The following is a 14,344-nucleotide window of genomic DNA, read 5'->3' on the forward strand; positions in this document are numbered from 1 at the left end:
TTGTGTTGTACCTTTCTCCTTCTAATTTGTCTCACACATCTTGCTCTTCCTCTCTCTGTGCTCTCTCTTTGGCAATTAGCAGGCAGGGTTCCTAATTACAAGTGGGTGAAGGCACAGCTGTGCTCCTGCCAGCTTTATTTAGGTGCACAAACACATGCACGCCCAGTAAAGGCTGCTCCGTTTCTTGACCTTAAAAAGCCCAAACCCTGCAGTTTTCTTATATTTAATTTTTTACCATGAGGTCCGCTTAGGAAGTTGTGTAGTTTTATGTAGCAAAAACAGACATAATTGATCTTTACATGACCTTTTTGCAACCTCTCTTTATCCCTTAGAAAGGGATGCACTGACATGGGAATTGTGGGCAAATACCACAATAATGTTTTTCATCTACATATCTGCTGATGCCGATATGTGCACATTAATAGAAGTAGAATTTGGGACTAAATCCAGCTGGATTAGAATTGGAGAGAAATATGTCTTTAATTTGAATAGGGCTACAGTTGCAGTAAACTCTTAAAAAAAAGATGGTTCTTTGAGGGTTCTTTGGTAAAGAAAATGGTTCTATATAGAACCATGAACACTCAAAGAAACCTTTGCATGATTAAAGGGTTTTTTTGCATCATGAAATTGTTCTTCATTGATTGATGCAGAATGGGCTGTTGATGGCTATATATAGAACCTTTTTGAAAAGCGTTCTATATAGCACCCAAAAGGGTTCATCTACTGTTATGATGTCAAGCTTGTAACAATAGAAGAACCATTTTGGGTGCTATATAGAACCCTTTTCAAAAAGGTTCTGAATTATAATAAAACAAGCTGTTTTGGGTAGTGTGTCTTTTAGACCAATATATGTAAATGACCTCTATTCTGATTGGTTCTCTGTACCGTGCCTCATTATAAAAGCAGTCAAGGTTGAAACAGTCCTTATAAACTCCAGTGTGATTGGGTTTGATACACTGCTGTGGGCTAAATATGTCTATTTTTGTGACATTACAACAACTATGTATTCAAGTCATTTTTGCAGCTTATTTTCTACATATTGACTATATATGGGTTGGGGATGAATACAATGTTTTGAAACTTTGAACAGTGTTTACATCTCTACATGTAGACTAACAGATATGAACAAACTAAGTTGGCCAGTTATAGTTAAGCTGGAGCCCTTTCTGGCACAAAGCTCTGTGACCATTGAACCTTTATGCAAATACATTTATACCACATTATCACCTGCCAAATGATACAGTGAACTACAATGCACTAAATCTATAAAATAACCTGGAAATACAAAACATGGAACATGTGTCTACCTAGAAACAAAATGTTTAGCACTTTTTAATCTTCTCTCCCCCTTTTACACGAAGCCTTCAGTTGAGCTACCTTTGGGGCCTCTTTTCTTGATTACAACTGCCTAATCAACACATGGCCCAGATGGCAGTTTAATAAAGCATGTCTGATTGCGATGAAATCATTGCATCTTGCTCCAAGCTCAGTGCTGTGTTCATGTAGAAAGCAGAAAGGAATACTGAACTGTTGGCCTAACCCATTTTTGGGTGACAGCTAAGATTAATATAGATGTCTATCAGTAGTAAAGCTTTCATGCTGTCTGCTTGTACAGAAAGCATTTTTATTATGAGGGTGACGTGTCTTTTATATTGGTTTTGTGAACCTGAATTGCAAAGAGTTAGAGATGAATGCAAGATGTTGAACAGTACTTATAATCTGCAGGAAGCTGGCCTTCAGCTAGTCATGTGAAATAAGTAATAAGTATTCAAAAACTTTTGATTGTGTTATTTAATATACTTCCAGAGCATACATCTACTTGAAATGTACACATATAATGGCTTCTGATGTTGCACTTGAAACTGACAGGGAAAAAAGAATTCACACAGCACAAACGAATAATATTAGTACTTTGTTGTAAAGCCATTGTTGGCAGTAACAGCTTCAAGACAGCTAAGAAGTAATCGTTTTTGCAGCATTGTAGTTCAGTTTTGGCAAACCATCATCAATTCTCTTAAGGGTTTGAGGTTCCCCTGTTGGACTTGGAATTTCATAATCCTCCGTACATTTTCAGTGGGACTGAAGTCAGGAGATTGCCTAGGCCATGCAAACACCTTCACCTTACAGAAACCAGTTTGGACTCTGTTTTTGCTCTATATTTGGGGTCGTTTTGCTGAAACATCCATCGTCTCCCCAGATTCAGTTTCTTGGCTAATGAGATTAAATTCTCATCTAATATGTCCCTCTATGTAGCTCCATTTATGTTTCATTCAGTGATGTGTAATGCTCTAATACTGTCTGCAGAGAAGCAGCCCTGTATCAAGACACTCCCACCACCATACTTCACTGTGAGTTTGGTGTTCTTGGGCTTATATGTGCAGTGCTTCTTTATCCCAACATACACGCATACATCCATCATCGAAACCGCTTATCCTTCTGGGTCGCGGTGGGGCGCTGGAGCCTATCATGATGAGATGAATTACTGCCAAAGAATTTTTTTCATCTGACGAGTACATTGTTCTAAAAGAGTTCTGATTTGTCTAAACACATATAAAGATGCACATCTCTGTGCTTCTTGTTTTGCTGAGGAGTTTAATGTGGGAGGAGGAACAGAGATCATTGCTTATTGTTCTCTGTGTATCTGTCATTCCTGCTGCTTTCAGGTCACCCTTCTTACCTTCCTTATCATTATTATGAAAGCACGTTGTAACATCTTGCCTGGCGTACCTGTCTGGCAACGATTAGTTGTGGTTCTATAAACTTTCCAATTGCATGTTATTGAACCAGCTGTACAGACAGGGATGTTTGAGGTCTTTGTTATGGCTCTGTAGCTTTTTCCATTTGAATGTTGTTTAATAATGCTGTCCCTGAGATCTTTAGGACGCTCCCTCTCTTTCACTATGATTGTTACTTGTTTTGTGAAATCTTCCCAACCAATGGCAATGTCTTTTATATGACACCAGGTGCAATTTGCATGAGAATTATTTTTTCAAATAATATCTAGAACTTCATGTGACCTTCACATATATATTTCTATAACTTATATGTTAAAAGTCAAGACATTAAAAGTGGATTTATGCATTGCAAGTAAATTAAATAAGTGTCCGAACAATCGTTTCCCCTCACTGTATTTTTACTGTCTAAAACAACACAGACGAGGTAGCCTGTACTGAGAAGCCAGAAAAGAAAGAGATGAGTAGCACTCTAATGGTGTGGTGATGCAAGCCATCCACAAAAGTGCAGGAAGTGCAGGGCTGTCAAGGGTGAGTAGCATTAGCAGGAGGGGTAACTTAGTGAAGGGAGAGAAAAGAAGAAGAGGCATAAAGTTCTGGGCAGCAGTGAAATAACACTTTGATAGATGGCTGGAATGTCGGTGCTTTCAGAGGAAGAAAAGAGAAGGAAGATCAGGTGATTTCCCATAAGCCCCGAAGTCTTGTACATCATTTTTTAAACACTTTTATCTGCTTGTCTTCTCAGATAGCTGAGCTTGTTGCCACAGAATTCTTTGAGCAAGGGGACAAAGAAAGGAGAGAACTGAACATTGAACCTATCGTAAGTTTACTTCCTGCGTACTTTACATTACACTGTTAGAACAGCGGCACCAAGGCAACAATAGCCACAGACGTCACTGTCACCTTTTAAAAGTGCACCCATCTCTCTCTCTCTCTCTCTCTCTCAGGATCTGATGAACAGAGAGAAGCGTGATAAGATTCCCAGCATGCAGGTGTCTTTCATCGATGCCATTTGCACACAGTTATACGAGGTAAAAGCCACTAAACCTGTTTATAAGCCTTTAAAGTAGTGGGTGATATACAAGTTCATCCGGTATAATGGTTGAAATTCTTCTGGTTTGTCACAACCTTTATCCTGGTATTCCACAAACGAGCACAGACAGCACAGCGTACACAGCAGAAAGCACGCTAAGGTTAGCTGGTTTAATTGAATGACTAAAAGGCCTGTTTAGCTGAATGGAGTTGCGCAGAAGTCCTGCATCAGTTTGTTGTTAAGGAAGTGGACATTAGCAAGACATGTAAAGAACGGCCGGTTTCTTGAGGTCTTGGGGTTTAGCCTAGCATGACACTAGCCCGCTAACCGTGCTTCCTCTTGCACCACTTGTTAAAAATTGTTCTTAATAAAAGTAAAGGGATGATATAGTGTATCATAATACTTAAAAAAAATGTTCATGATACACAATACACATGATATTTTGACACAGACAAAATGTGTTTACAGTGTCACTTTTAAAAACAATCAGAAACCAGAAATCTGAATGATTATTAACATTACACTGTGCTGCACTACATCCAATTAAATAGGAGTAAGTGTTCTCCCTTACTAATGAAAAATGCAGTTGGTCAGTGTTCTTTAAGTAATGACTTTAAGTAATGATATCCATCATGTCCATAATGCTCAGAAAGACAAACATGATAATGATAAAATATTGTCATATTGCCCACCCTATGTAGAAGTTTGAGGCAGTAGGGTCCAGCTGTGTAATTGCTGTTGATTTGTTACTGTTCCTTCTTATGCTGTGAAATGTCTACATTGCAATGAATTTCTTACTCAAAGCACTATCTACATCTTCCTTCTGTTTCAGACACTGGCCAGTATGTCAGATTGCTGCTCCCCCCTGCTGGAGGGCTGTAGAAAGAACAGGCAAAATTGGAAACTATTAGCTGAGCAGGGTGATGAGGCAGGCTTACTGAATGGAGGACTCTAAACCCACAGCTGGCCGACACAGCTCGTCCCACCAATCAAGAGAAAGTCTTCCCCTTTCCCCAAGGTCCTTCCTTCACAGTGGATGCTCAAGGTTTAAGCAACTAATCATAGCCACTCACATTTTCTGCTAAGTTTCATGACGTCTGGGCCTGAACACGGTTTTGTCTTAGGGACACAGCAGAATCATATTGGTCCTATCTAGTTTTGGTGGTGGAGGGATTTAGCACTGAAGCAATATGTTCCACTACACACAAATCCAAATTTGACTAACACAACCTCTCATCACCAAGGTGAGGGCTCACGTATGTTTGGTGATGCTTGATGTTATCGGCCTAAGAAACCAGTCATTTCCATCTGTCCAGTCACTGTAAATAATCCACAAATGATCTAGTGGAATGGATTGAGACTCATTCAGGAATTGAACAACCAGTATAATGCAGTGACCGCTTCCCTTCAACAGCACTGATTACTGATGGACTGTGTACGTTCAAGCGGGGTAGCTATTACTTGCTTTGACCTTTCCAGGTGATATAAATCAGTGCTTACAGAGAAGGGCCTGATGAAAGCGAGCAAGTGAAGAAAAAGAAGACTGGGGTCTTTGATTTGAGTCACTGCAAACCCTGCATAGCCTCTGTATGAGGGCATTGATACAGAGCTATATTTATTATTTTAGTCCCATCTTTGGGTTGTCTGTAGCTCACTCACTGAACTGAAGAAACGGAGGTAGATGCACAAAGAACATAATTTATTTCTCACTCAGTGCACCATAGAGCTAAGCTAACATACGCAACTGCAAAGGAACACATCCACTCCAGATATCCAGAAGAATGTTTTATTAATTTTCTCACCTTGTGTTACTATTTTCACATGCCTTTTGTATATTTATTAACTTTATATCAAGCCTGTTTTATGTGGTGGGAATTTAGTTTCTTATGTCTACATGAAAAACTCTTGCATAAAACTGTTGAAGGAAAAATATATTTAATTATTCACAAGTTTGTGTGTCCTCCCATTCCTTTAACTGATTTTTTACAGATATATTAGTGATCTATCATTACCGACGTAACAAAACCATGTATCTCCAAAATGATAACTTTACAGAAGGTAAAACTATTTAAGAGAATTGCACTGAGCAATTCAACAATCAACAGACCATTCAGGTCCATTCATCATTAACTGTTTACACAATGTAAAGGGCAGCTGCTGTGCAAAAATCATGTAGACAAATGAAAATTAAAAATGGAATTAAATTATTTTGATAGGATAGCAGGTATATGCAAAATAGTCTCTACCTGCCAAAGCCAAAATATTTGATCATAGTTGTTTTGCTTTCACAGTATTGTCTGGATGGCTAGATTTACCAATCCAAAAGAAATTAGGCATGATTTATATTTCAGAAATGTTCACTGATGTTTACCTTTGTCCAGGTATTCTCATTACTAAGTCTATTTTAGCTTTGTCATAGGGGAGACACCGGTACTTTAGCACCTACAAAATAAAATTTTTGGTTACATTTTATGGCCCCAGGCCACTTTATTTGCTGTAATTTTGTTGGTAAGGACTTTTATTTCACTGGTGGCAGCTTGTGCTCAGAGAACCTACTGACAGCCAATTTATTCATCACAGTGAAGCAGCTTCCATCATATTTAGATGCAACCAAGTGCAACATTAACACTTGAAACTGAAATGTTTTTTTTTCTTTACGATTCAAGGATTTTGACTGTATACATCCACGAAGAGGCACAGATATGTGACCGTCTCAACAAAATCATTTGTCCATGATTGTTTTCTGTTGTAAAGCTAGTAAATGGGTTTAGAAGGACCTCTAATAGTGTTCAAGATTAATAGTTGCTCTCAATACAAAGAGGAAAAGGGTCCATATTCAAAATCCATTCATGTCATCAAGGTACAACATAAATGTACCCTATTAAGGTTCAATTATGTATGTTAAATGAGCTTTAGAGGTACACTACATTCACCATTCCCAGGGGGAAGGAAAAAGTAGTCAAGACAGGGTGTATGTAGTCAGTATACAAAACACAATTACAATGGAATATGATACAATTATGTTCTCTAAGGGTACTTAAGACATACCCTTTAGGACAGCACCCCAGTAAGAGTATAGTACCTTTTTTGAGACTTTGCCACACTAAATTAAAATGGGTGTTGTTGCATTTTTTACGAAGCATAATTCTTGAAAAGCCCACAAATGCAGATCCATGCTTCACTGTACGAGCATCATTCAGCTTCATTAGTTTCCTCTTCTCATGCTAATCAGCCCAGCGGGTGTCTCTCTCGTGTTCCCCTTTCAGCTGGGCCATCAACAAGGGAGGCCAGTCTTTGATGTTTATAGAAAGGCCAGTTCAAAGAGGAACATGCCAACTATCAATGGAAGCACACTAGGACATCACACCACCACTATCATGCAGCAAAACATGATCCAAGTAGATGATTCTGAATCAAAGTGGAACTTCCATTAACCTCTGCCAACACAACTGCTTTTCTCATGTGTCTTTATTTTAGAGCTTTTACTCATGCAGATCCAAACTAAAATGACAACCTAACTTTCAACCAAATAGTTATTAGTGGAGTATTTTATTTAAAATCTTAAACACGTTTTCATTTGAGAATTCATTCATGCGCTTGCATCACATTTGTTTTTGTACCAATACGTTGTCACCACCTATTGACCATCTGCAGTCATTGCATATAGCCTGAATGATAAATGCAATACTAAGCAGGCCCACAGGTTTTTCCCCCCATGTCAAAGGAGGACTTTTAATTTCCATTTTCAGGGATACAGACATAAAAAACCTCTGCAAATGAGGGATTTGCTTGGGAACAAAGAAAGTTCACAACTATTTACAGAAACGGACAAAGTGAGACAGAAACATGTTTACATGGAGTTTGTCCTTTTGTAGGCCACCATACTGTTGACTTTGTGGATAGATGTGGTGAAAGACCGAAGCCGCACCTCCTCCGATTGGTCAATAAGTTGAGGCCCAGATTCCTCCCACTGCTCAGGAACCTCCAGATCCTTGTCTGTGTAGATCAGGAGGTCAAATGCACCTGTGCCAAGTCAAAGGAAGGGGTTGAATTTATTTATATACATATATAAAAAAGGAATAAGGTAATTAAAAATGGAAAGAAAAAAATGCATTTTGCAATTATTTAACAAAACTCAACTAAGATGCAATTCCTCAGGTGAAATATGTAAATGCAAAGTGTTCTCACAGCATTAAATTCAAGCAAAAATTTGTGTCAGTCTCATATCTCTTTGGCGTGTTCCTCCACATACGAGGGCTTTCTTGGTCAATTTATTTACTTATTTATGTATAGAATTTATCCCTTGTTTGTTTATCAAATGCATTTGAATTTTAAATACATAATTTCTCCCAAGATCCAGAGAAAATGAGTGGGATAATTACAGTAAACTCCATTACAATGTTATTTGTCCTAATTTCCACAGTTAACTCCATTACATTGTGATGTGTACCAAATCCGTAGCTGGGCAATCAAAAATGTTAAGCATCCTCAAAAGCCATATTATAAACCAGTGACGCTCAGTCTGGAATCATGAAATATTTGTTTGGGCCTATTTTTATTTATAATTAATTTTTCAAAACATACTTTTAATAACTCCTTTATGACTGCATTAGCAACAAAATCCACCAGAATTTAATTGTGCGACCCTGATGTTCTGTTTAACCACAGAAAGCACCTTGGCATACTGCTAATCACTGTGTTTATCATCAGATCCCTTTTCAAGTAACTTTATTGCAACAATTAAACAACACAATTTTTAGGAACATGGATACTCAATTAGTGATATTACTTTTTTTATAGAATGAAGTGTACTTACATGCTGTTTCCAGTAAAGGCAAGAAGGTAACAGTGGCTGTGATTTGTCTGATAACAGAACGGATTTCTTCCTGGATGGCTTTCATAGACTTTTCCCTGGGAGCACTGCAACATGCATAACAACGTACTTCATATGAACAAATGAACTACGACATTTCATATGCAGATACAGGAATCTAGTTAGAAGGTACAACTAAATAACCTTGCATACTCATTTTCCCACTAGGCATGAACATGAGTACTTGAGTAACCATTCGAGGTACCAGTACTGAAATCACTAATCAGGTATCTTATATTTTATGACTGGAAGACAGAAAAACAGGCTAACAATTCACTGAGACCTGATGGTTTTGCTCGCATTTGCCAGTATGTCATACTTTGTCACTCCAAAACATGCGTGTGTTGCCTAGGACATGAGTGAGAAGGCAGAGGTAGGGTGGTTGGCACAGCTGTATCATTTACTAGGCTAAGTAGCTGATATTAGTTAGGTCCAGAAACAATAGAAATGAATTTCTCTGACAAACTAACAAGCTGGCACATCCTCTGAGGTGAAAACGAGTCCTCATCTGCATCCAGTGTGACACTGGTTAGCTTCGTCAGCTCATTTGAAGAGGCAGGCAACTTTCATTACTCATCCAACAGGAAAGCCTAAAAAAACCCTTTGGGCCTCTTTTTGAATGATAAAACGTAAGTGTATTGCTCTGCCTGCTGCTATATGTTTGTGCAACACCAGTGTGGTCACCCAAAAAAGTAAGCCTACAGCCTAGGGCTGGACGATAAAACGATAACGATAAGTATCGCGATATGGCTTTTCCTCGATAGAGCAATAAGACAGGTTCGATAAATGTTCGATATAATACACCATTCTCACACTTCCACGTTTTAGCGAAAGCCTTGGTGGCATTTTCTACTGCAAGGAAAGCGACACTACTCAGCTGTCGCCAGGAGAGGGCGCACTTCCGAATTTTTTCGACTTGATTAGAGAGGGAGGGGGCCTCGAGTAGGGTCGCCAAATATACTTTAGCAACGGCTGAAACGCGGAGTTATACAGTCCCTGTCTGAGTGGATGTTATCAGCGATCTGTTCTCCTGTGACCGAGTGTGAGTGACGAGGTCAGTGGTGTAACTGTATTGTCCTACGGTGAACTCACCTCTTTCCATGCCTCCTAACAACTTTAGCGGTGTTAAATCACGTCTACAGCGCCGTGTTACAGCGCCAAACCGTCATATTTTAGTATTAGTGCATTCTCGAGCAACGAAAGTTAAAGAAAGAAGTGGGTTCATGTTCGAAAGTAAACTGAGGAAGCTGTGAGGCATTGGAGAGCAGGAGAGCGCTATCTTTCCAGGCTAGCTGTTTTTAGCTGCTGGCTAACTTGAAGCAGCGCTCCGGCAAAACACGGAGAATTGATGATACTGTAAATCAAACAAGACACAAAATCACCGCTTTCAGTTTAAACATACCTAAAAGGAGGACTCAGTTTGACTGGTGTGAGAGATTCACACTGCAGATAATGCTTTTACACAGCGAGCATCAGATACACTGCGGTTCACCCCTTAAACTACTACGATAGCATAGAGAAACCCAGTCGTCGCTAGCTGGTGTCTGAATACTGTGATCTGCTCTGACATGGATGTGGTAGGAGTGACAGCAGTGACCTACCAAACCGAGATGACGTTGTTGAGAAACTAAAGAGTTTAGCACTGTTGTTGGCCACTTGTTTAGCATTTGTAACGGGGTAGCCGAGCGCTCGTCACCAGACAGCTAAAAATAATCTGTTTTCTTTCTTAAATCATGACTATTACAAAAATTGCAGCGGTGCTTTTCAAGCTGATAAAAACAGCTCAGAAACTTTCTCCCACTGTCCCATGACAGATTAGTGAAATGTTCCACTGTTTGCCGAGTGTTTGTCATGATCGGACCGTAAGTGATAATTTAAAACCACAGTTAACCACCCAGGAGCAAAATCAGCCTTCAAACGTGAAAGAAATCATGATTTGACATTTATCGCGATATGTATCGATATCGAATGATATGAGTTTTGTTTATCGTGATAACGTTTTTGGCCATATCGCCCAGCTCTACTACAGCCCTACATCATTTTTGGCCAAACTCTGTTTTTTCCGTTCCTGTGGTTAACCAGATATCCATTCATAAACTCTTACAGTTAATCGAATAGCAAAACAAGTCGGAATGCACATCCCTATTACCCATCTTCCCAGTTAGATCTAACTTCACTCTCCAAGTTATTTTATTAGTTGCTACAAGCTACATACTACTTTCTCTTCAAGTATGAGGATACCTGCTCTCCTTGGCTGTCTTGTCACACTCTATGTCAAACTGCCACCGCTCCAGGACCTCATTTGTCTCAAGGCATGTGATCACCACCACCAGCTTCTGCACTGTGCAATCAAACAGCCACTCTGGGGGAAAATTAGGCAAAAGGTTAGTAACAGCTCAGAAGAAACCAGCCATAGTTTTAACATACAGACTTTTACTTTTACAGAAAACATTTACTTTAAACATTTTGAACAACATATAAAAAAGGCTGGCCTGAACAGCGTTTTACAGGCTTTAAATACTCACCCTTTAAAACAACAAAATTCAAAGTGTCAAATACATGGAACAGATAAGCTTTCATTTTAATGAGTGGGTCAGTCCTTACAGGCTGTGGTAGATGTACATCTTATGTACATCAAAACCCAACCAGGGAAAAAAAAGGCTAATATCTGTTCCTGAAGTGTACATGATGGAGCAGACTTGAAGGCTAGGGTACCTGGATAAGGATCACTCACTGTGCTTAAATATTCAGGATGATGGTATACCAACTTCTTACTTATGCAAATTTTGCAGTGAGCAATTTAAGTGTCTGATAATTTAAGGTGCTTCCATGTGGTATCTCAGGTATCTTTGCTTCAGTGGCCAAGTGGAAAGCGGTAGAGTTTGTTGCACTCTCCGGTAAGGTGACATGGATGCCTGGTAAGAACTTTATATATAGTACTGTGCAAAGGATCCTGAGAAAATTAGATTCAAAAATTTAGTTTTAAAAAGCTGTTTATCTGAGCAATAATATTTGAATAACTATAGATTGTATTAATACAGTAAGTTGAGACTTCACATGACATGAAATTTATTTTAGGCTAAAAAGACTTCCAAAAGACACAAATATCTATGTAATAAACTAATACTAAAGTATTTGACTTATTTAGGGCTGCCCTAATAAAAACATGACCATAAAATAAAATGAATTACTAAAAGACTTAAACCACCACTTTATTATTCTACCTAAGGCCCGAATGATGGAAACCCACAGACTGAGATCTACATAAAAAGGATCTTACATTTCTGACTCCTCTTACTATTATAAATTCGTGTCACATGCCTACCTTTGAGTTGTGTCACAACGTTGGTGAGGTAGTTCTTCAGTTTGGGGTCTGTGGTGAGCTGAAGACTCATATCATACTGAGTGACTCTGGTAAACGTCTCTGCAGGATAAATTCCTCGCTGGTACAAGATACTGTTTATCCCAAATGCTGTAAAATAACAGACAGTCAGGGATGGGCAATATTATCAATATTGTGATAAACTGCTTCATGAAACATTTTTAAGGTATGTTGTATCATACTTCAGCACTGTATGCATCATAAAAAGCCTGTAAATAACTACCAATGTAATACAGTGCTGCATGACTATTTTGCTGGTGCAATCTGTTTCAAATCGCTTACAAACTCGGAAAACAAAATACTGTGGTACAAACACCGATCAGCCATAACGTTAAACTGCCTCCTTATTTCTATACTCATTGTCCTCCGCAGTGACTGACGTGGTGGTGGCATGTTAATGTGTGTTGCACTGGAACGAGTGGATCAGACACAGCAATGCTGCTGGAGTTTTTAAACACTGTGTTCACCCACTGTGCTCTTTGTTAGAAACACCTACCTTGTTGGTCCACCTTGTAGATGTAAAGTCAGAGACAGCAGCTCATTGGTGGTCAAAGGATGCCGTTGGCTGGATATTTTTGGTTGGTGGACTATTCTTAGTCCAGCAACGACACTGAGGTGTTTAAAAAAAGCACTGCTGTGTCTGAACTACAGGTGGACGACAAGACAAAAATACAATATCTTCATAGTTCTACAAATTTTCACAATACGCGCTGTTACAATATTTATTTTTTCAGATATCTGATCAGTGGAAATGGAGTTAAAAGAATCAGTAGTGCTATATTTAACAAATACTATAAAAAACAATGATTTTTGTTCAATGTTTGGTACACTGTATTGCACTAAATCCAGTTAAACAGGACTAACTTTGCTTTTTTTTTAAATAATGAAACACTCAGACCAGTGCAATACACCAACATGCCACCACCACCTCAGTGTCACTGCAGCGCTAAGAATGATTTACCACCCAAATAATATCTGCTCTGTGGTGGTCCAGAGGGGGTCCTGACCACTGAGGGACAGGGTAACAGGGGGCTAACAAAGTATGCAGAGAAACAGATGAACTACAGTCTGTAAAAGTAGAACTACGAAGTGCACCTATATGGTAATTGGAATTGATAAAATAGACAATAACTGCAGAAACAAGAAGGTGGTTTTAATGTTATGGCTGTAGGTGTGTGGTGCATTAATTGTGTGTACCGTGATGTTAGATTTTCTCCACATCGCCCACACATAGGCATTTGAAACAAAACAGTGTGCAACTAGGTTACAGCATGTTATATTTGTTGCCTTTTAGGCAGACAACGTTACTCGAAACACGAAACATGAAGTTGATCGATGTTCTACACGTAAGTTACTGACGATGTGCACGATATGTTCACAAAAGCATGTTTTGGCAATGGAGATAACGTTAGCTTTATTTTATAGCAGGACAGACAATGAATATAAATAACTACCACTAACAGTTCGCTTTCACAATTACAAAGGACACATGTTAAAGCTGCTGTGCACCGATAATGACCAGCTAATCAGACACGTCTGTGTTATGGTGGATGCCAAGCCGTTTCATTAAAGGAGCCATCGCACTAAGCACAGAGAAACTAGCCCATGTTAGCTAGCTAATTTAGCTAGCTAGCTGCTAACGTGGCCACCAGTGGCTCCGTTCGTGCTACTAAACATGCTCTCAGCGGGTTTGAACGTTTTCTTATAACCATAATTTACCAACACGGTTCCCAGGTTTAACTGCTAGTTAAGTAAGGCTAAGCGGTCTGAGTTAACAAGTTATGCGTTAGCGAGGTGGCTAAGTTAGTTAGCTGTAAACAGTCAGAAGAGCTGAAAATCGTTTACAAACCGAAGAGCGCCGCAACGCGTTACCGTCTTTTCTAAAATTAACGGATAAAGTAATGCTTGGACTCACAGAAGAACTCCGCAACCAGCTCAGCGCTGCCCTTCAGCGTAATCCCCTGCAGTGTTTTGGCCATTCTCCTCGTGTCTGTGCTCGGCTGCCCGCTGCTCTCTCTGTTTTACCCGCCGCTCAGTTTGAATTCAGACCGCGTTTGAAGTTCCGCGCATGCGTGCCATCAAAACAACCTACGTAACTGCGTCACTGCGCCCGACGTCGGCGCTGGCTTTTTTTGAAATTTGTCTTTTTTTTTAAATAAAATCATCTATTATTACTTTTACTAATATAGTCCATTCTATATAATTTATTTTTTTACTCAAATGTATTATTTTCTCTCAAAAATAAATGTTTGTAACTAATGATAAGTCTTTTGTTGTTGTGTTTTATTATTGTTTATCAGAGTTTTATTGTTTTCCAACACTAC

At 39.1% G+C, this 14,344-nt stretch overlaps 2 protein-coding genes across 7 annotated transcripts in view; one reads left to right on the plus strand and one right to left on the minus strand.

The window, feature by feature from the left end:
* Positions 1 to 5,714, plus strand: part of pde5ab (phosphodiesterase 5A, cGMP-specific, b) — a 66,688-nt gene extending 60,974 nt beyond the window's left edge. For all 6 annotated transcript variants that reach the window (XM_036596124.1, XM_036596125.1, XM_036596121.1 and 3 more), the window contains 3 exons: positions 3,478 to 3,552; positions 3,680 to 3,763; positions 4,598 to 5,714. In XM_036596124.1, coding sequence (XP_036452017.1) covers positions 3,478 to 3,552; positions 3,680 to 3,763; positions 4,598 to 4,720 — 282 coding nt within the window. In that variant the 3' untranslated portion in view covers positions 4,721 to 5,714. The remainder of the gene's footprint in view (positions 1 to 3,477; positions 3,553 to 3,679; positions 3,764 to 4,597) is intronic.
* Positions 5,715 to 7,465: 1,751 nt separating this feature from the next.
* mad2l1 (MAD2 mitotic arrest deficient-like 1 (yeast)) lies at positions 7,466 to 14,057 on the minus strand. Its single transcript, XM_036596846.1, has 5 exons — positions 13,936 to 14,057; positions 11,964 to 12,110; positions 10,880 to 11,000; positions 8,582 to 8,685; positions 7,466 to 7,788 (listed from the first exon to the last, which is right to left on the minus strand). Exons 1-5 carry the CDS (start codon positions 13,997 to 13,999, stop codon positions 7,616 to 7,618), a joined length of 609 nt encoding a protein of 202 aa, XP_036452739.1. The 5' UTR covers positions 14,000 to 14,057; the 3' UTR covers positions 7,466 to 7,615.
* Between the last annotated feature and the right edge of the window lie 287 nt (positions 14,058 to 14,344).

Source organism: Colossoma macropomum, unplaced genomic scaffold, assembly GCF_904425465.1.
Source record: "Colossoma macropomum unplaced genomic scaffold, Colossoma_macropomum, whole genome shotgun sequence".
Lineage (NCBI taxonomy): Eukaryota > Metazoa > Chordata > Actinopteri > Characiformes > Serrasalmidae > Colossoma > Colossoma macropomum.

Excerpts from the sequence above, each read along its gene's own strand:
- mad2l1 (XM_036596846.1), bottom strand. The coding sequence starts at position 13,999 with ATGGCCAAAACACTGCAGGGGATTACGCTGAAGGGCAGCGCTGAGCTG. Across the intron at positions 11,001-11,963 it reads CGTTGTGACACAACTCAAAG|AGTGGCTGTTTGATTGCACA; the intron begins GTAGGCATGTGA and ends ATTTTCCCCCAG. Across the intron at positions 8,686-10,879 it reads AAGACAGCCAAGGAGAGCAG|TGCTCCCAGGGAAAAGTCTA; the intron begins GTATCCTCATAC and ends TGCATGTTGCAG.